This window comes from Mercenaria mercenaria, chromosome 17 (assembly GCF_021730395.1).
Source record: "Mercenaria mercenaria strain notata chromosome 17, MADL_Memer_1, whole genome shotgun sequence".
In the NCBI taxonomy this organism is placed as follows: Eukaryota; Metazoa; Mollusca; class Bivalvia; order Venerida; family Veneridae; genus Mercenaria; species Mercenaria mercenaria.
In genome coordinates this window covers 71,250,056-71,271,223 of record NC_069377.1, presented here as the reverse complement: position 1 = coordinate 71,271,223, position 21,168 = coordinate 71,250,056, and the positions used below count along the sequence as shown (strand labels likewise).

The 21,168-nt window shown below is 35.1% G+C and overlaps 1 protein-coding gene across 2 annotated transcripts in view; it reads left to right on the top strand.

Annotated features, from left to right (window-relative positions):
- LOC123536511 (nucleoporin NUP35-like) overlaps positions 1-14,725 on the top strand; it is a 28,517-nt gene extending 13,792 nt beyond the window's left edge. Inside the window, exons 9-11 of one of the 2 annotated variants that reach the window (XM_045319729.2) lie at positions 7,200-7,328; positions 9,800-9,955; positions 12,377-14,725. In XM_045319729.2, coding sequence (XP_045175664.1) covers positions 7,200-7,328; positions 9,800-9,955; positions 12,377-12,454 — 363 coding nt within the window. In that variant the 3' untranslated portion in view covers positions 12,455-14,725. Of the gene's footprint in view, positions 1-2,992; positions 4,151-7,199; positions 7,329-9,799; positions 9,956-12,376 lie in introns of those variants that run through there. The other variant, XM_053528578.1, reaches the window with a different exon arrangement.
- The last annotated feature ends 6,443 nt before the right edge of the window (positions 14,726-21,168 follow it).

Genomic DNA, 21,168 nt, shown 5'->3' with positions numbered 1-21,168 from the left:
AATTGGGTTTTCTGCAATTTTAATTGCGTAAATACGCAAATACGCAGCTTATCTGGAGCTCTGTCTGCAATAATTTAGCTGACATAAAATATCATAATGACTTCCAAAGTCAAAATCAGGTTCATGTGGTAGGTATAGAATGGGTCGTGTCTATTTACCAAGGACTGAGAGGAAATTCGTATCACAATGAGTGAGGTGGCTCCGCCTACTCGTCTGGTGGGCGGTATAATCATATTTGTAGATATTCTTACTTGATGGGAAGATGATAACTAAATCTACCGAAACGATGGAAATACTTGAACGAGTACGAAATACCGAAACGGTATCGAAAATAAAAGCACGGAGATGACTGTTTAATTATGTGAGAAGTGTATGTTTATGCAGAGACTGTAAAAGAATTTTGATAACAGAACTGAGTGTTATATTTCAGTATTACTTAATTCAATATTTAATGGTTCGATTCAAAAATGTTGAATCTTTGTGTGTTCGAAGGAGATACGATGCCCTGAGTTTTGAGTCGACAAGTGCTATAGAAAATGCATGATTCATTATCAGGATGCGTTCTTGAAAAAGTGAACTTATCATCATGGTTGTGTTCTAACTTGACTAAGGGTCAAACAAGTATCTTGTAATCGGAAGTTACCATCCCAATGACTGAGGGTCAAATTTTGTGTTATGAAGGTTACCATCCCAAGGACTGGGAGTCAAAATATGTATATCGTCCTCTGAAGTTACTATCCAAAGGACTGAGCTTCAAAATGTGTATATTGTCTTCTGGAGTTACCATCCCAAGCACTGATAGTCAAAATATGTGTATTGACCTTCGAAGTTACCGGAAAAAGATTAGTGTCTTCTGAAGTTACCATCCCAAGGATTGAGGGTGAAAATATAATTATATATTTACCTCTGAAGCTACAATCCAAAGCATTGAGGGTCAACATATCTATATTGTCTTCTGAAGTTTCCATCCTAAGCACTGAGGGTGAAAATATGTATATTGTCTTCTGAAGTTACTATCCAAAGGACTGAGGTATCCAACGGACTGATATCTATATTGTCTTCTGAAGTTTCCATTTTAAGCACTGAGGGTAAAAATATGTATATGGTCTTCTGGAGTTACCACCAAGAGTCAAAAAATGTGTATTCACCTCTGAAGTTGCGTGTACCAGAATATGTTTATTGTCTTCTGAAGTTACCATCCCAAGGATTGAAGGTCAGTATATATATATATATATATATACCTCTGAAGCTACAATCCAAAGCATTGAGGGTCAAAATATCTATGTTGTCTTCTGAAGTTTCCATCCGAAGCACTGAGGGTCAAAATATGTATATTGACCTCTAAAGTTACCATCGCAAGCACTGAGGGTCAAAATATGTATATTGTCTTCTGAAGTTACCATCCCAAGGACTGAGGTTCAAAATATGTGTACTGACCTCTGAAGTTAACATCCCAAACATTGAGTGTCAAAATATGCATATTGACTTCTGAAGTTCCCACCCCAAGAAATGAGGGTCAGAATATATATATTTACCTCTGAAGCTACCATCCGAAGCAGTAAGGGTCAATATATGTATGTTGTCTTCAAAAGTTACCATCCCTAGCACTGATGGTCAAAATATATGTATTGACCTCTGAAGTTACCATCCCGAGCACTGAGTGTCAAAATATTTATATTGTCTTTTGAAGTTACCATCCCAAGCACTGAGGGTCAAAATATATATATTGACCATGAAGTTATTATCCGAATGACTGAGGGTCAAAGTACGTATACTGTCTATTAAGGTTAACATCCCAAGCACTGAGGGTCATTATATATATTGACCATGAAGTTACCAACCCAAGCATTTAGGGTCAAAATATGTACATTGTCTTGAGAAGTTACCAACCCTAGCATTGAGGGTCAATATATGTATATTGTCATCAAAATTTACCAACGCAAGCATCAAGGGTCAAAATATTTACATTGTCTTCAACAGTTACCAACCAAAGCATTGAGGGTCAAAATATGTATATTGACTTCTGAAGTTACCATCCCAAGCATGAGTTACCAACCCAAGCTCAATTTGAGGGTGAAAATATGCATATTTACTTCTGAAGTTACGATCCAAAGGACTGAGTTTAAAAATATGTATACTGACCTCTGAAGTTACCATCCCATGTACTGAGGTTCAAAATATGTATATTGAATTCTGAAGTTACGATCCAAAGAACTGTGGGTCAAAATATGTATATTGTCTTCTGAAGTTACCATCCAAAGCACTGAGGGTCAATAAAATGTATATTCTCTTCTGAGGCTACCATCCCAAGCACTGAGGGTCACTGAGGGTCAAAACATGTATATTAACTTCAGAAGTTACGATCCAAAGGACTGAGGGTCATAATATATATATATATTGACCAAGAAGTTACAATCCCAAGCACTGACTGTCAAAATATATATATTGTCTTCTGAAGTTACCATGCCAAGTACTGAGGGTCAAAAAATGTATATTGTCTTCAAAAGTTACCAACCCAAGCGTTGAGGGTCAAAATATGTAAATTGACTTCTGAACTTACCATCCCAAGCATTGAGGGTCAAAATATGTATATTAACTTCTGAGGCTATGATCCAAAGGACTGAGGGTCAAAATATATATATTGACCATGAAGTTATCATCCCAAGCACTGAGGGTCAAAATATGTATATTATCTTCTGAAGTTATGATCCAAAGGACTGAGGGTCAAAATATATATATTGACCATGAAGTAACCATCCCGAGCACTGAGTGTCAAAATATGTATATTGACCTCTACAGTTACCATCCTAAGCACTGAGGTTCAAAATATGTATATTTACTTCTGAAGTTAAGATTCAAAGGACTGAGGGTCAATATATATATATATTGACCATGAAGTTATCATCCCAATGACTGAGGGTCAAAATATGTATATTGTCCATTGAAGTTAACATCCCACTTAGGGTTAAAATATGTTTATTGTCTTTTGTAGTTACCATCCCAAGCACTGAGGGTCAAAATATGTATATTGTCTTCAAAAGTTACCAACCCAGAGGTATTGAGCGTCATAATATGTATATTGACCTCTGAAGTTACCATACCAAGCACTGAGGTTCAAGATATATACATGAACTCTGAAGTTACGATCCCAAGAACTGAGGGTCAAAAAATGTATATTGTCTTCAAGTGTTACTAACGCAAGCTTTGAGGGTCAAAATATGTACATTATATAGACTACATTGGAAAAATAAACCGTTTGCAATGCTTTACTTTTTCCTACATAACTATATAGTGGTGTGAATCCGTAAACCTTTCTGCGGGCGAGCATCTTTAACTGTCTTACTGAGAACTACACAAGGCAGATCTACCAGGAAGAAAAAGAACACATGCTTAAAGACATTTATAACTTTATTATTGTATGTATTTCAATTTCTTTTATATATATAGGCATGTAATATGGTGATATTAGACATACTAGCATCTCTAGAATGTAAGAAATGATGCACACTTGTGCCATTACTATCAATCAGGGACACTTGCTTCTATTGGAATTTCAGAGAATACACAGCATGTGACATGTAGTTAAGACAGTATGATTTTTGAGAATTGATTCTTCTGGACAATATAGCTCATGAAGCAACGAGATCCATCTTTAAACAGACAAAAAAATGTTGTCTAAAATATATGTATAATACCTTTCACATTATATCATTTCAAAAATCCTTAAAGAACATCAATATTATTTTATAAAATGTATAGTCTAAATAGAGACCTCTTGCTCTAGTAGACCAATTTTACATTATGATATTTTACATTGTCTACGTAAAGGAGGGTTATCAGTCTATCAAAAAAAAACAACAACATATAATGATATTCAAGTCAGTACAATTACAATCACAAAATGAATTGACAAACACTTTTTAATTATCATTTTTAATGTTTCTTCCTTCAAAATATTTGACAATGAATTCTAAGGTGATCAGTTAAAATATATAATTTGTTTAAAAATGAGTTATTAATTAGAATACTGTTATAATAAATACATCTGAAAAAAATAGCCATATCTGAAATTGACAAAATTTTTAACCAGCATTCTTTCTTTAAACATTTCCGAAAGAATTAAATTATTTGATTAAGCTTAAATTTTTTGTCAAGATTCTACAAAAATACACAACTTTTATTTCTTTAACAGCGTTTCAATGTATTTACTTTACCTTAAACAGTAGATTGGGAGACATAAATAGCAAAGTAATGTCAATATTCTTTTAGAATGTCAGTACAAACAGCCACAGTGCATCAAACAGAAGGACAAACAGGTCTAGGTGGAAATCAATTAAGCACTCTGTCTGAGGCTAGGCATAGAACAAGATAGAACTTTAATAATACTATAAAATAAATACCTTACAGAACGTGGAACAATAAATAACTGTACATGTATGTTATACATGCATTTTATATATCAGTTTCTTGTCAGTAGTATATGCACTGAATAATAAAAATAAGCAGAATTACATATTTTGAGTCCATCTTTCATGGCTTGTATCATGGATGCATTCTGGACCGCCAAACACTCTTTTTCTGCATCATGGTAATTGGCTCCAGTAACGCTCTGGAATAAGACACACAAGGCCTCCTTGAACAAAACTTTTTCACAATATAGTCCAGCTAAACTGTAATAGATCAAGGGAGTAATTTTTAGTAAATAACTTCAATTCATATACATATGAATATGCAAGAAAACTAAGACAATCAGTCATTTACTTAAACAGCAAACTTAACTTTCATTTGCTGTGTTATTTTAAACAAGCTGGGCTAGAACTGTCAAAGAATGACAATTTCTATCCCCATAGCACACCCTGTCATTGTGGTCTTTGGGGTAGAAGGATAGCTCAGTGGTTTGCACATTGGCCTTCCAATCCTGAGGTCAGGGGTTCGATCCCCGGCACCTACTCGGGAATTTTCAGAAACGCTTTTCACTGTTTCCCACCCAAGTAGAAGTGTACTGGCCAGGAACCCAGGCAATCCTTGCGTGTATCAGTGCTATACACTGGGCACGTCAAAGAACCAGGCTGTCTATTCGGAACGAGCTAGGCTAAGTTAGCTGCACAAGCCTGTATCTGATTTCTGATCTCTCTGTCGTGGGGGCTTTATCTCACTCTGTCTCTCTAGTCAGATCGCTCTGTGTCTGTACTAGTAGAGGATGAATTATGCGTACTGTGTGGCTGCATTAGAACTATGTAAAGCACCTTTGAATATGAAATTGATCATGAAAAGGGCGCTATAGAAATCTGGTATAATAGTAATAATAATAATTGTCACAGGAATATGCCGATGTCAAAGCTGAACCATGAAAATCAAGACTGAACTGGCAAGGTCTCTTTCAAATTATTTCGAAATGAAAACTGAAATTATATGATCAATCTTTATTACAAAATAAATCAACTCACATTTCAAATTTATGTACATGTATTTCATCAGTCCCGATAATGTGATTTTAACTCTTAACTGTCGTATATGTTTACATATATTAACATTTAAGCAACTGAAATCCAGATTATTAGTAAATTGCTACTTTTGACAGAATCTATATTTAGTCTTTTTGTGAACATTAAAACACTGTTTTTGTGACCAATGTTTTTATGAACAAGAGGGTCTTGGAGGCCCTGTACCGCTAACCTGAGTTAAAATCATTCGTATATAGCACGAAAAGAATACCGGTACTATTGCCTAAAGAAGTCTATGTAAAATTTGTGAACTCCCATACGGGGCCATTTTCACCCAAGGAGCATAAGATGATCTAGACAATACTACACACCAAATATGAAATGCCTATATCTTGTTGTTTCAGACAATAAAGCTTTTAAAGTTTTTCCTCTCTAAGTCTTGTAACCCCCTCCCCCATCCCCAGGTGCGGTTAATGTTCAACCTACAGGCATAATTTTAACAATGTACCTGTATGTAGAGGACCACTCAAAATGCTGCACGTCAAATATGAAAGGCCTAGAGTCCTTGTGGTTTCAGACAAGAAGATTTATGGAAGTTTTCACTTTAAAAAATCTATATCTAGCATCTGTGACCTAGTTGTACAATGAACTGGAACAATTTGAAATCGTTGAAAAAGGACCACCCGAGGCTCACTTCTATGAAGTTTGGTCAAAATCCGATCAGTGGTATAGAGGATATCATTTAAAGAAACTGTTGACGGACACACTGACGGATGGACCCTGAACGATCACAATAGCTCACCTTGATCGCTTTGTGCTCAGGTGAGCTAAAAATAAGAAAAAAATGAACAGACGAGTTTCTAACCGGGGCAGTCACAGTAACAAAATGTACGCCCAAGGCTCTACTTGCCGAGTTTCACAGTCATACACACAAAACATTTATCTATAAAAGTACCAGTCACTTTACCCCTTGGTTACAATAAAAAGAGTACTTACTGAAAGTTTTCTTCAAAGGCTTTTTTCAATTTTTTGTCTGTTAACGCAACAATATATTCTTCCCTCAAATATGCTTCCCTGGAATTGATGAAGAATTACAGTGAAAGATTGTGGCCACAGGTGCATAAACAAAGCACCTATATTACTAGTATTGAGCCAATGACCTAGTTTTTAAACCTAGATAACATAGACAGATGAGACAAAAATAAATATGAACTGATTGAATGAAATTATCAATAATTTCAATGTTCTATGTTTTGGTCAGATTTGGCCAAGTCTCAGGCGATTATCTCATCCGCCGGTGATTAGACGTATGAAAGGGGCGGAGCGAAAAGGCGGGGTCACAACGGAAAGGCGGGAAATCCTCAGTCATTGGGAACGTTTCATACCTCAGTCCTTGGGAATTAGACTTTTCCTATAGAATGGCTTAGTCAGTCACTTAGTGTTTGATATGTAGTTAGGTTTGTAATCAATTTTGCTTGTGTATCTAAGCCAGTCTTTTGTTCTGGTTTGAAATTGACAGATTAAATTGAAGGCTTTTTTGTGAAAGATGGTATAAAGGACTTTTCATTTGTTCTTATTCCTTTTATATATTGTCAGTATATTGTCAACAATACATGTATATATATTGTTATAAATTGATGAAATATGTTCAAGCTAAAAATCAGGTTTAAACCTTGTAATGTTGAAAAGACAAAATAGGTTCAGGATTTTAGATTTTGAATTCAATGTTTTGTATATGTTTACTTACTGTTTCAGATAACTACAGAAGGCAACTGGATGCATATACACTATCAGTCAAAAATACAAGCCAAGAAAGCACTTAGTAAAAATGGTAAAATCCTTGGTAACAACATAATGGTAGGAGTGTCACACTGCATAGATAAGGTAAACATTTACTCCTTAGTTTTATTGCTTTGGTGGCTTTCCATAATTATAGGTTTAACAATAAATCTAAATAATATTGAAATTAGTTTTGTCATTGAGAGATTATGGAATATTTTTTATTTGTAAGCTGTTTTGAATTCATATGCTTAGTAGAAGAAATGAACATTATTCCTATACTGCCCATCCATCTGCTTATGTTGGTTGGTAGGTCTGTTGGTAGAGCAGTTGGTTTCATATCAGTAACTACAGAATTCTTACACCTGCAGTGACAAACTTAATAGAACTGTTGCCTTAGGTCAGTAGATGACATCCGTTTTTAGCTCATGGTGAGCTATTGTGATCACACTGTGTCCGTCGTGTGTGTGTGCATCTGTACCTCCGTCATCAACGGTTGTGTTTAAGAGACATCTCCTCCAAAAGCACTGAATGGATTTGATGAAATTGGCATGGATGTTCCTTGGATGGTCTTCTACCAAAGTTGTTCAAACGGTTGCGCATAGGGCCGACAGGGCTAAAAATAGAAAAAGCTTCAGATGACATCTCCTCCTAAACTGATGGTCTGATTTTGAAATAATTTCACCTAAATGGTCCTTATGTCACCTTCTACCAAGATTGTTAAAATTATACTGATTCGTCAAAAATCATGGCCGCCAGGAGGCGTGGTCACTTTTCCCTATATGGATATATAGTGGAAATTTTAAAAAAAATCTTCTTGCATGAAACTGCTGGCTCGATTTTAAAATAATTTCACACAAAAGGTCCTTGTGTGACCAAGACTGTTCAAATTATTTTGATTTGTCAAAAAACATGGCCGCCAGAGGGCATGGTCACTTTTCCTTATATAAGTGGAAACTTTAAAAATCTTCTTGTGTGAAACTGTTGGCCCGATTTTACATTAATTTTACACAAATGGTCCTTGTGTGACCCTCTACCAAGATTATTCAATATATTTTGATTCATCAAAAAACATGGCCGCCAGAGGGCGTGGTCACTTTCCCCTATATGTATATAGTGGAAACTTTAAAAATCTTCTTGTGTGAAACTGCTAGCCTGATTTTAAAATAAATTTACACAAATGGTTCTTGTATGACCCTCTACCAAGATTACTCAAATTATTCCAATTCGTCAAAAAACGTGGCTGCCAGGGGGGTGCATGGTCACTTTTCCCTTTATGTATATAGTAGAAACTTAGAAAATATTCTTATATAAAACTGTTAGCCTGATTTTAAAATAATTTCACACAAATTGTCCTTGTGTGACCTTCTACAAATCTTGTTCAAATTTTTCTGATTTGTCAAAAAACATGGCCACCAGAGGTCGTGGTCACTTTTCATCAACAATTTCCTTTAAACAACATCTCCTCCAAAACCACTGAATGGATTTTGATGAAACTTTACACTAATGATTTCTGGGTAGCCCTCTTTCAAAATTGTTCAACTGGTTCCGGTTCATTGAAAATATGGGTCTTTTTGGTTAAAAATAGCTTTTCAGCTATCAGACTTGAAAAATCCTTTTCTCTAGAGCTTTGATATTTGGCATGTGATATTAAAGGGTTTGACTCTCTACCATACTTGTCAAAATTATTGCCCTAAGGTTAAAAAAAATGGCTACGCCCCTGTGTCTGACATGTACTAACTATAGGCTTTTATATAAGAAACTTTGAAAATCTTCTTCTCTGAATCAATAATAGCTAGAGCCTTGATATTTGGCGTGTGATATCAGATTTTTAATGTCTACCATTATTGTTCAAATTATTGCTCTAGGTTCAGAAATGTGTTTGACATGTATATAATATAGGCTAACATAGAAGAAATATACAAGCAATACAAGCACACTTAAAGCCTTTTACACAAGTGAGCATTTTAGGGTCAATGATCCTCTTGTTGAATTGTGGATTTTGAGGCAGGAAGCAGGTTATGATCAGTAACTGGAAAACACAGTGGCCTATGTAGGCCACAATTCAGAGGAGGATTGCCTTGGATTGGTAGGTTCGAAGTTATCCTGAGACTAAACACTTGGGTTTACTGCCATCAAAGCTTCATCACATACTTGTACATGGTCAGTAGTTGACCTCTCTTTTTGCAGTCAGTTGGTCAACAATCAAGCTTACAGTGAGCTTGAGGCTAATAATGGTTTCTAGTTTGGTTTATAGCCATCAAACTTAATAGAATGGTTTTCATAGGTCAGTAGTTGACCTGTCATGTTAAGGGGGTCATTAAGCCAAAGGTGAAAACATATTTGGGATCAGAAATTACATTCTGAGATATCTCCGGCAGTCATTATCAGCAGTATCTATTATAGGAAGTATTTTTGAAACAGCTCCAGTTATTGAGAATTTGCACATAATTATGTTTTACATTATATCTATGGAAACAGCATTTAAGTTCATATGAAATAATTTTGCAAATGTAATTTTAAATGGTGAACATGACAGCTTTTCAGGAAAATGTAGAAAATGTTTATGCTTACAGAAAGTGATGGAAGGAGAAAAAGAGAATGATCCTGTAAATACATCAGTATTTAGTACACCAAACAGTCACTTTACATCTACTCCTAGTGGACAGCTCAAAAATACACCTATACGACCCCTTACAGCAGCATATATGGCTGCAAGGAGTGAAAATGAGGTATCCATTAAGATTTTATGATTTTATTAATGTTTCGAGGACTGTTTCCCAGGAAAAATTGCTAACAAACAATTATTTTATTGTTTTGGTGGATTTTTCATTGGATTTCATGTAGAAATAAATTTCCTGAAAAATCACAAGGTGAAATTCATTATTAGCTCACCAGAGCACCAAGTGCTCAAGGTGAGCTATTGTGACCGGTCATTGTCCGGCAGCGTCCGTCGTGCGTCAGTGCATCGTGCGACGTCCGTCAACATTTGCCTTGTGAACACTCTCGAGGCCACATTTGTGACCTAATCTTTATGAAACTTGGTCAGAATGATGATCTCTAGGTCAAGTTTGAAACTGGGTCATGTTGGGTCAAAAACTAGGTCAGTAGGCCAGATCAAAGGAAATGCTTTTGAACACTCTAGAGGCCACATTTATGACCCAATCTTTATGAAACTTGGTCAGAATGTTTGTCTTGATGATCTCTTGGTCATGTTCGAAACTGGGTCATGTTAGATCAAAAACTAGGTCAGTAGGCCAGATCAAAGGAAAAGCTTGCGAACAGTTTAGAGGCCACATTTGTGACCCAATCTTTATGAAACTTGGTCGGAATGTTTGTCTTGATTTCTAGGTCAAATTTGAAACTGGGTCAAGTGGGTTCAAAAACAAGGTCACTAGGCTAGATAAAAGGAAAATCTTTTCAACACTCTAGAGACCACAATTCAAGTTTGAAACTTATTAGAATTAGTCAGAATTCAAAAACTAGGTCACCCGGGCAAATCAAAGGAAAAGCTTGTGAACACTCTAGAGAACACAGTTGTGACCCAATCTTCATGAAATTTGGGCAGAATGTTTGTCTTGATGATCTCTAGGTCAAGTTTGAAACTGGGTCATGTGGGATCAAAAACTAGATCAGTAGGCCAGATCAAAAGGAAAAGCTTGTAAACACTCCAGAATTTCTGACCCAATCTTTATGAAACTTGGTCAGAATGTTTGTCTTGATGATTTCTAGGTCAAGTTCGAATCTTTGGGTCAAAAACTAGGTCACCCATTCAGATCAAAGGAAAAGCTTTTGAATACTCTAGAGGTCACAGTTGTGACCCAATATTTATGAAACTTTGTCAGAATGTTTGCCTTGATGATCTCTAGGTCAATTTTGAAAATGGGTCATGCGGGGTTAAAAAGTAGGTCAGTAGGCCAGATCAAAGGAAAAGCTTGTGAACACTCTATAGGCCACAGTTGTGACTCAATCTTTATGAAACTTGGTCAGAATGTTTGTCTTGATGCTCTCTAGGTTAAATTTTAATCTGGGTCATTTAGGGTCAAAAACTAGGTCACATGGTCAAATCAAAGGCAAAGTTTGTGAACACTTTAAAGGCTACAGTTGTGACTCAATCTTTATGAAACTTGGTCAGAATGTTTGTCTTGATGATCTCTAGGTTAAATTCGAAACTGGCTCATTTGGGGTAAAAAACAAGGTCAATAGGCCAGATCAACTCTGGTGAGCGATATATAGGGCCATCATGGCCCTCTTGTTTAGATTTTTATGCAAATGACCCAAGAAGTTCTGTGAACACAGTTTCAGTTATTTGTCTTCCATCTTGTCATGTATAGGAGTGTTCTGTTACTTGCAGAGATTTTGGTTTATGAATGATACATAACTGGAATAAGGTAATAAAAGGACATTGGCATAAAGGTTTTGAAGAAATTTTGGTGTAAAATGTTTCTTTGACACTTTGACAATAAAAAAGTTCTACCTATGTAGAATTTATAGTTTGTTTTCTTAAGCATTACGGACAATTCTTCTTTGGACATTTTGTATGTAAATAAGTTAGTTTTAAAGGCCACTTACAAATTACGACTTTAATTAATCCCCCGCCACGAGTGGTGGGGGGTTATAGGAATGGTCTCCGTCCATTCTTCCATCCTTTTGTCTTTCCATCTGTAACATTTCGTGTCCGCTCTGTATCTCCTAAACCCCTTGAAGGATTTTCATGAAACTTGGGTCAAATGGTCACCTCATCAAGACGATGTGCAGAACCCATGAGTCATTATTTGATTAGGCTATTTTGCATTCTTCAGAATGTAAACATAGCAAAATGCATGTAGCTTTCTGTGAAAAATCTGAGAATGACGAAAGTGTTTATCTGGCTCAAGAAGTGTGTGTGCCAATGTTTAGAAAACTGGTATCCTTCTATAATAAGCAGAAAATGATGAAAAAATGATGAAAATTTTCAAAAGCATTTATCTAGTTCCCTTCTACAATCAAATCCACAAAACTTTTATAAATGTTGTATAAGTACATTTTGAAATGCTTATCTAAATTTTGTTGAAAATGTAACTAATTTTCTGAATTCCACACCTCAGAGACTTTGACAAAATGGAACACCCGCTGGTACTAGTTCAAGCCACTGTACTCATGATCTTTTTCAGGTTGTACAAAACAGTCAGGCACCAAAAAAAAGCACAGGGGTGATAAGTAAAGCCATGGAATACATGTTTGGATGGTAGCATCGAGGCAAATAATCGACATTTCTTTGTTACATAATGATGAATTTGACATCTTCAGGTACAAAAATGACTGAAGGCCACTTTCACAGAGTGCAAACATCAGACATTTTGCGATAAATTTGTTAAAGGGAAAACTGATTACATTTGCTAATGAAATATAAAATCTTCTTGTAACCAATGTTTAATATCAGAATCTATAGCACTGTACATATTTCTGTATTTTCAAGAACATATTTGTAAAACAGTATTTTTGCATGTTAGTCATATTGATCAAAAGAAAGTAATATGAAGTCATTAGCGTTTGTGGAGTATTAATTTTTATGAACTTCATAATGGATATTTATGTTGGTGTCAATCTATGACATAAAATTCTAACAAGCAGATTAATAGTCCATTGATTTGATCTTTAAAACTTGAAATTAACAAGTTTATGTCCTGTCGGAATAGCTGTTAAAATTGTAACTACTGTATATTCTGTAATATTCACGATAGTTTTAGTTTTGAGAACAGAGCAACGCAGGAATTTAAGAAAATGTTAATATTATTTAGAATCATTAAGAAGTATACACAACCAGGAAGTGCAATTTCTTAAAAACACAAAACATGAAATAAAAGTGAAGAGAAGGTAACCCAGTCTACAGCATATAATATTATGCCAATGAAATTATATATTTTAACAGTATACAGTTGTTGGGAAAGTGCAATAGTCAGCGAGATAATTACTTCAGTCTTCAGATGGTACAGTAGCCAGAGTAAAACAAATCAGAATATATTTTACATTTCATTACATTATGTAAAATTGTACACATGTTATTAAGGTGCAGAACCCATAATGGCATTCGGTAATTTTCATATTCTCCATTTGCTTACACCTGCAGTCTATAGGAATACGGAAAGTGGTGTGCATTTACATGCTGCATTTACATGTATGTCCAAAGAATGCTGAATTGCGTAACGGGAGAACGTAATCATCCGGAAATTGCTGACTGCCATTATGGGTCCACTACCTTAATAATAAATTGGAAAGTCTCCAGGAAGTGTAAACGCTGCTTGAAATGTTTGAATTTTATGGATATTTATTTTAGCAGTGCTGTAGTATACTGCATTGGGGCAAATCAGTTTCCAATCAATACTAGACAATTATGTCTGGTTTAGTTATTCTATGCATTCCAGGTGGGAACTTTCTTGAACTTCCCAAGTTAAATCAGAATCCTTTAGCATTTACCTTTAAAGATTAATGTGATAAAAAGTCCCTGTAAACATGTTCAGCAGAACCCCTCTTTCTGAAGAGCTTCCAGACCAGGTTAAAAGTTTGAACGGTGGAATCTGTGCTGCATTACATAAATAGTTTTATTATATACCTATATAAATTCTGTAAAAATTCGGCTTGTATTTCACAATTAAATATGAACAGACAGACAAAAATTCCGTATTGTACCTTTAAAATTCCCTATTGTATCTTCCGTATTGTATGCTGCCGGACTATTTTCATAAATATGCATGACTGACACATTTCTGTAAATAGCGCACATAAGAACTTCACTTAGTTCCATTTAATATCGATAAACTTTAAGATTTTGTTCAAGAATGAAACAAGAATCAAAACGGTAAAGGTATATAATAAAAGGGTCATTATAACATAGCTAAATCTGGGACTTTGTATTCGGCTCTCGTGGATTTTGCAAGGTCGGATCACACTCGGCGCTTGCGTGCCTCGTGAGATCCAATCTGGCAAAATCCACTCGAGCAGAATACTGCATCCCAGATCAAGCTACAGTTATAATAACCCTATTATATTACCAAGCAACCTGATACATTTATATCTTGATTTTGTTTAGATACTGTTTCAGACAACAACTTTGAAATTTTTATGAACATATGCTACCAAATAGAGCAAATTTTGGTAATTACAACTAAAAGAAAGTGCCAAAATTGCATTTACTTTAAAATGTTTGATTTTCAGGGATAACTTTGTGTTGATAGAGGTTTGGCCTGAAAAAAATGTTTGCTTTCCAAGAAAGAGTGGTTCCAGTTTAAAAGGGGTATTTTACCCATGAAATAAAGTCACATTTCAAGACCATAAAATTGGTTCAGTTTGGAGGGGTTTCTAGTACTTAGGGATTCAGGTGTGGAGGAGTTTATTAGGAATTCCTAACAATATTCTAGAGCTTTTTATAATGGATGATTATTGTCTGATTTTAAATGTTTGTAATTGCAGCAATTTTGAAATAAACATGTATCTATTTTGCAAAATAAAAATATGAAAAATAATAGCAAGACTAGTTTGTATTTTGTCACTTTTTCAAAAATATAGATTTTAAGGCAGTTATTCATGTCTTCCATGACAGTCAGGTACACTAAGCTATGAACACTGAGGTTTAAATTTGTAATCTTTGTCCTGCTATGTTCAGTTTTTCAACAACATTTCAGTTTGTTGATTGTGTTAAACCTAACTTATATTCCTAAAGGCCAAACTAATTTAGTACTAACATGTACTCTGCTTCACCACATAACTGGTTGGTCTTTAAGACCTAGATCTGTAGCTAAATGATAAGTTAACACATGGGGTCAAGGATTTTATTACTGTTGAGTCTTGTTTGGAACAAAGTTTGTCCACCAATCCAGTGATTATACCATATGGAGGCTTTATTGTAGTCAAACATGACAGTTCGTCATTTTGTCCATATTTCCTTTCCAGAACAGGTTAAATGGATTTTCAAATAAGTACAAAAATGTTTATCATAAGATGACCAGATACATACAAAACAAACATTAAGGTCACTAGGTCCAAGATCTAGGTCACTTGGCAAGTAGCTTTACCTTTTTTTCTGCTCCTTATATCTAAACCTCAGAAACTTACATTAATATGTTAATATTGCAAAGACAATGTGCATAGTGCATGATCCAACCCTGTACCCTATATCAAAGTGACACCTAGATTTGTATGTTAACTTATTGTTGTAGTTGCCACTAGAGACCCATATGGGTAACTCCTCCAGAAGACAGTCACTTTTTGTGGGAAGAAAGTGCAAGATCCAGAAGTCAACCAGAAACCCTCCAGAAGACTGTGTGTAATTTTTAAAGGGAGGAAATTGTAAGATACTGAAGACAAAAGACACTCCAAATTCCAGAAGCTTCTCTGGTCTGCTAGGTGTAAAGTATCCATACACGGGACTCTTGACCAAATGTTAAAAATTTTAGTTGGAGGAGCTTGGGCTGGAATTCATAGACCCTGGTTTGTAGTCCGAGTCGGACCGTGTTTCCACTGGACCACTGCTTCTACTCTTAATATCTAGGCTTTAATTGTTAACCTTATAAAGACAGTGTGCACTGTGTGTAACCTAGGTCACTAGATCATACCCTCTTTCCTACCAGCATTTGTGCTTTACCATAATACATGTAACTGCGTGCATGGCAAACAATTGTCAACACACCTCTCATTGGCCTTGTACATGCATGCTTGGCAAAATGATGCAAAAGAAATTATGGGCAAACGGAGGGACTCTGTCGTAATATTTCCTGCTTTTTAAAAAGGCGTATTAAACACTGTGGTAGTTAAGGTGATACGACCTTGCTTTTTCCAGTCACAGTTTATAGCATGTCTGGAATTCTCTGAATTTGCATCTGTTGTTTCACAACTAATTTGCGCAATTGAAAAATTTAAGTGCAATAATTCAGAGAATACAAAGAGGTACTGTACTCCTGACATTGTTCAAGTTTGATGTTATATTCTAAATTTCTATAGTGAACTTGTCCATCTTTCAATTTGGACAGTACCATTAACAGTTAAAAGGGATGCTTACCAAAAAGATACTGACTGAATGGTGAACAGTGCAGATCTTGATCAGACTGCACAGATGTGCAGGCTGATCAAGATCTACACTGGTCACAAAGGCAGAATCAGTCGTGTGGAGCATGATAAGGGTTGAAGTTTTATGGCAAGCTTCTCATTTCCACTGTATCTTCTTATCTACTGTCCCCATTATCATGAAACCTTGCACAAGGATGTGTCTTGATAAGGGGCAGACGTCTTGTAATTATGGGTCAGGTGTCCCAAAGGTCCTGGTCACTGGGGTCACTGGGGTCAGATATTGTAATAGTGCTGGTTAAAGTTGAATGTTCTCAACTACTGGCTTTTAATTCCACTACACCTCAGATATGGAGTGGTCTTTATTGTGGGCATACAATGTCATGTTTTGGTATAAGGTTATGTCAAATGGTCAAAGTCAGTGGTAGAGCGTCGGTCTACGGATCGAGGGGTCCCGAGTTCGATCCTCGGGCGGGGCATGTGTTCTCCGTGACCATTTGATAAACGACATTGTGTCTGAAAGCATTAGTCCTCCACCTCTGATTCATGTGGGGAAGTTGGCAGTTACATGTGGAAAACAGGTTTGTACTGGTACAGAATCCAGGAACACTGGTTAGGTTAACTGCCTGCCGTAACATAACTGAAATACTGTTGAAAAACGGCGTTAAACCCAAAACAAACAAACAAAACAAACAAGTTGGGGCATACCTTTTTATGCCCCCCCCCCAATTTTTTTATATATTTTTCACACATCATATATTGTTTCTAAGTTTCCTGCATACCTTTTCCCTCCCTGACATCTATTAAAACTACCTGATTTCTATCCCCCCTACATGTTTTTTACTTTTTTCACACACAGTTCCTTACTATTCCCCCGACCTCCCTCACGGTCAGCTACCCGCCCCTGTCAACCTGTTTTTGCACGCTCCTTTCTCATTCAAAATGTTGACTCATTTTGAAGTTCACCTTCACCCATACTGTATCTGCTCCCCCTTCCCTTCTACACACAAGAAGATACAAAAATCTCAACAATTTTTCTACTGCATTTGCTGTTTTCTGTCAATTTTATCTTTCTGTTGGCACACGTTTGTATAGTCAAGCACTATCCTTTGGCAACTCTTGTTTTACTTTTCCTGTCACCCTAGTCTCCTTGACAAATAGAAGGTATGACACTGTGAACCTATGGGTTCTCTAAAAATCATGGTACTTCTGGGGTTCGAAAGATGACAAATCAAAACAAAGAATAAATGCAAGGTTTAAGTTTAAGTAAGCTTTTATTTACAAATATATTCGTATTATGCATGAAACAATATAATGTATATGCGTGCAATTTGTAGACAAAAAAGATGAAATATAATATACAACTAAATGCAAGATAACAAACATCAAAACTGTCACAACAACAACAACAAGATATATAAACCTCCTGGGTAATACAATAAATTGCTCAAATCACCATCTGATCTGTTTTTATATTCTATAATTATTTTAAATGACAGAAAAATTGATTACTTAAAAATATGGAAGAAAGATCACAATATGTTAAACAAGAGGACCATGATGGTCCTGAATCGCTCACCTGTCCCCACATGACCCAGTTTTGAACTGAGTATGACACTGTTTTTTCTATTATTTGACATAGTGACCTAGTTTTTGAGCTCATGTGACCCAGTTTTGAACTTGACCTAGATATCATCAAGATGAAAATTCTGACCAATTTTCATGAAGATCCATTGAAAAATATGGCCTCTAGAGAGGTCACAAGGTTTCTCTATTTTTAGACATACTGACCTAGTTTTGGACCGCACGTGACCCAGTTTCGAACCTGACCTAGATATCATCAAGATGAACATTCTGACCAACTGTCATAAAGATCCCATGAAAAATGTGACCTCTAGAGTGGTCTCAAGCAAAAGTTAACGCACGCACGGACGACAAACGATCACAAAAGCTCACCTTGTCACTTTGTGACAGTAGAGCTAAAAAATATCATACAAAGTGGAACAAAATCAAATACAAATTTTCATTTTTCATTTTGCTCTGAAGGGAAAGCTAAATAATTGTATAATATGACAGAACATAATTCTATTTCATCTAAAAAAGAAACACTTTAAGGATAATGTAAGATCTTTAAATTTTACAGCTTCAAAAATAAAAATCTTATCAGAAAAAAAATGTCTGCACAATTCGGTTAAATAATCAACCTACTGTTAGGTTCATTAAATTCATAACACGTTTGTTGTGAAGTTTGGCTAGTTTTGCACGATCCAGATACAATTTATACATGATTCTAAAGGTCTGCAAAGGTGGCATTAGGAATTTTTTAAACTTTAAAGTGATCTTTGATATTTTATGGCTAAAAAGTTTTTCATGGCATTCATGGGTAAGTATAATCTATAATGTAAATCCACTGAAGTCAAAATTTGGATTTTGAAACTTTTGTGTGTGTCTAAAACAGATAAACTTCAAAAATGAAATTTCCCTATTGAATTCCTTCTGAGCAATAACTTCTTAACTAATCAAGATACACTGAAAATTCAAGAAGTTCCTACTGCCACTCTGGCAGTTCTCTTTGAAATGATGTTTAATATGCATTGTTCAGTCTTACAGAACAAAATCATGGAAAACCTTTGTTACAGAAAACGCAGATCAAACAGTAAATTGTATATTCAGTTTCAATAATTAATTGATACTGATCCAGCCTTTTCAAATATCCTTTATCAACTGTAATAAATGCATAAATTACACTGAAGTGTGATAGAAACAGGTCTGTAAATAAAACTCAACTATCTCAATGAGCCTTGTAGAAACTTGAAAACACCTTGTCTATTTAATGTAAACAACAGTTCAACAGTACAATAAATCTATGCAAAATGTGCTCTACATCTGCTTGTGAAAAATATTTTTCAAATGAGGCATAAGAAGCTTGTTGAATAGTTTCTCTCTCTAATATCTAATTTCTATTAACTTTACAACTGAGCAGTTCAATATTAAATGTCTGACGCAATGAAAAAAAGCTTAAGTAATTTTGAGCATTTTTGTTATCTGTAAAAACAAATATTTTCCTAAATGATTTATGTTTGCTATCTTGGCTAGCTCACTGTTCTCATGAAAACAAGCTTTCACAAAAATACTGTTACTGTTATAAATAATCCTATATATGTCAGCATTCTGTTATCAATTGTAAATATTCTATATTGCATACTAATTTATTTTAATGAGAGTTGTCCATAAGACAGCATGCTCGACCATTCAATAATTTCTTTGTTGAACAAGGGCCATTACAGTCATTGTAGTCCGGCAAGATTTATGTAACCAATTTTAATATGATAGCAATAACCACTTGCATGCAAAACTTCCACAAACTTTTCTAAGTGAGAAAAGTGGGAGCGTGACAATCTGAATCCAATTCAACCAAGAGTTCCCTAACTTGGCTGAAGATAAAACTCTAATGTAAATTAATGGCCTCTTTTCGAATAAAGTTCTATACGCAAATACCATGTTATACCAGAGTAACAACTATCTGTATCACAGTCAACAAACCTGCTGTCTTAAAAATGTTAGGTAACTCTTGATTGAATTTATTTTTAGTCATGGCCCTTTTCAACTTAAAGATTCAAGAAAGTTTGCATGCAACTATCAAGGTAAAGCTGAGTAACTTCAACCAAGAGTTATTGAAATTGGCTTAATTAACTGTTAACTCAGTTGAATACACGCAAAGGCTACAGAGATATGACACTGCAAAAACTTTAACGAAGGTGTATTACCTCTTCCTATTCTTTCACTTGTTGAGCTAAGAATAGCAAACTTACAGCTTCAGGAAAATATCTGATTTCACAGTATTTGTTTGAACATACTCATATTCTTCTATCCCTGACCATATCTAAATATGCAACTAACAATTCAACAACACTAAATACCGGTAATATATAATTTTTTTATAAAGATAAATCTGAAGTGCTCTCCTATTAAACATAATTTACACTAATTGGCAAACATAATATAATGTAGAGTAAATTTGTTTGCATCACAATCTTTCTGTTTTAGAACTAAATTCAAATCTCATACGTATGAAACTGCAATATACATATTGCATATATTAATATAATACAAAGCCATTTTGTACATGGGCAAAATCTTTACACAAAACTGAAGCACATATATATTGGATTAAAATATGGTACCACTACCATAACACATGCATACAGGATACAAAAATTCTATTATAAAAAACAACTGAAATGAACATTACCGGAATATCCATTCCAGGACCAACAGTAGCACATAGTGTTTACATAAAACACAGTATGTTACAAGACATTGTATTCATACGTCACAAATAAACAATAATTCCGAAATAATATCATCCGTCTCCTAGATACTCTAAATACAATACATGTATACTCCAACCAACAAAATGTTACATAACAAGATCTTCTGGAAGCACAGAATACAACCAAGCAAAACAACAGCATGACTCAGTTAGATATAGACTGTACATGAGAGGTTATGAAACGTGTAACACCACACACATTCCCTATCACTGGCTTAAGCTGAAATCTATTATTAAACAAGAGCACCGCCTTGCGGGTGCTGACGCTCATCTGATTTTTTTTGTGTAATAGAAATATTGTCCTACCATGATTTCTAAGTCATAAAAGGGCCATCACTCTTGCAAAAAGCAGGATAGAGTTATGTTTCTTGATGTACAGTGTCCACTTATAGGTGAAAAAACTGTTGCAAGTTTTAAAGCAATAGCTTTGATAGTTTATAGAAAAGTTGACTTAAACATAATATTCAACCATTTTTCTAAGTCCAAAAGGCAATAATTATAGCAAAAAGCAGATGAGTTAGTTGCTTGCTGAGAGGGTCCAGCTTATGATGGTGAACAAGAGTTGCAAGTTTT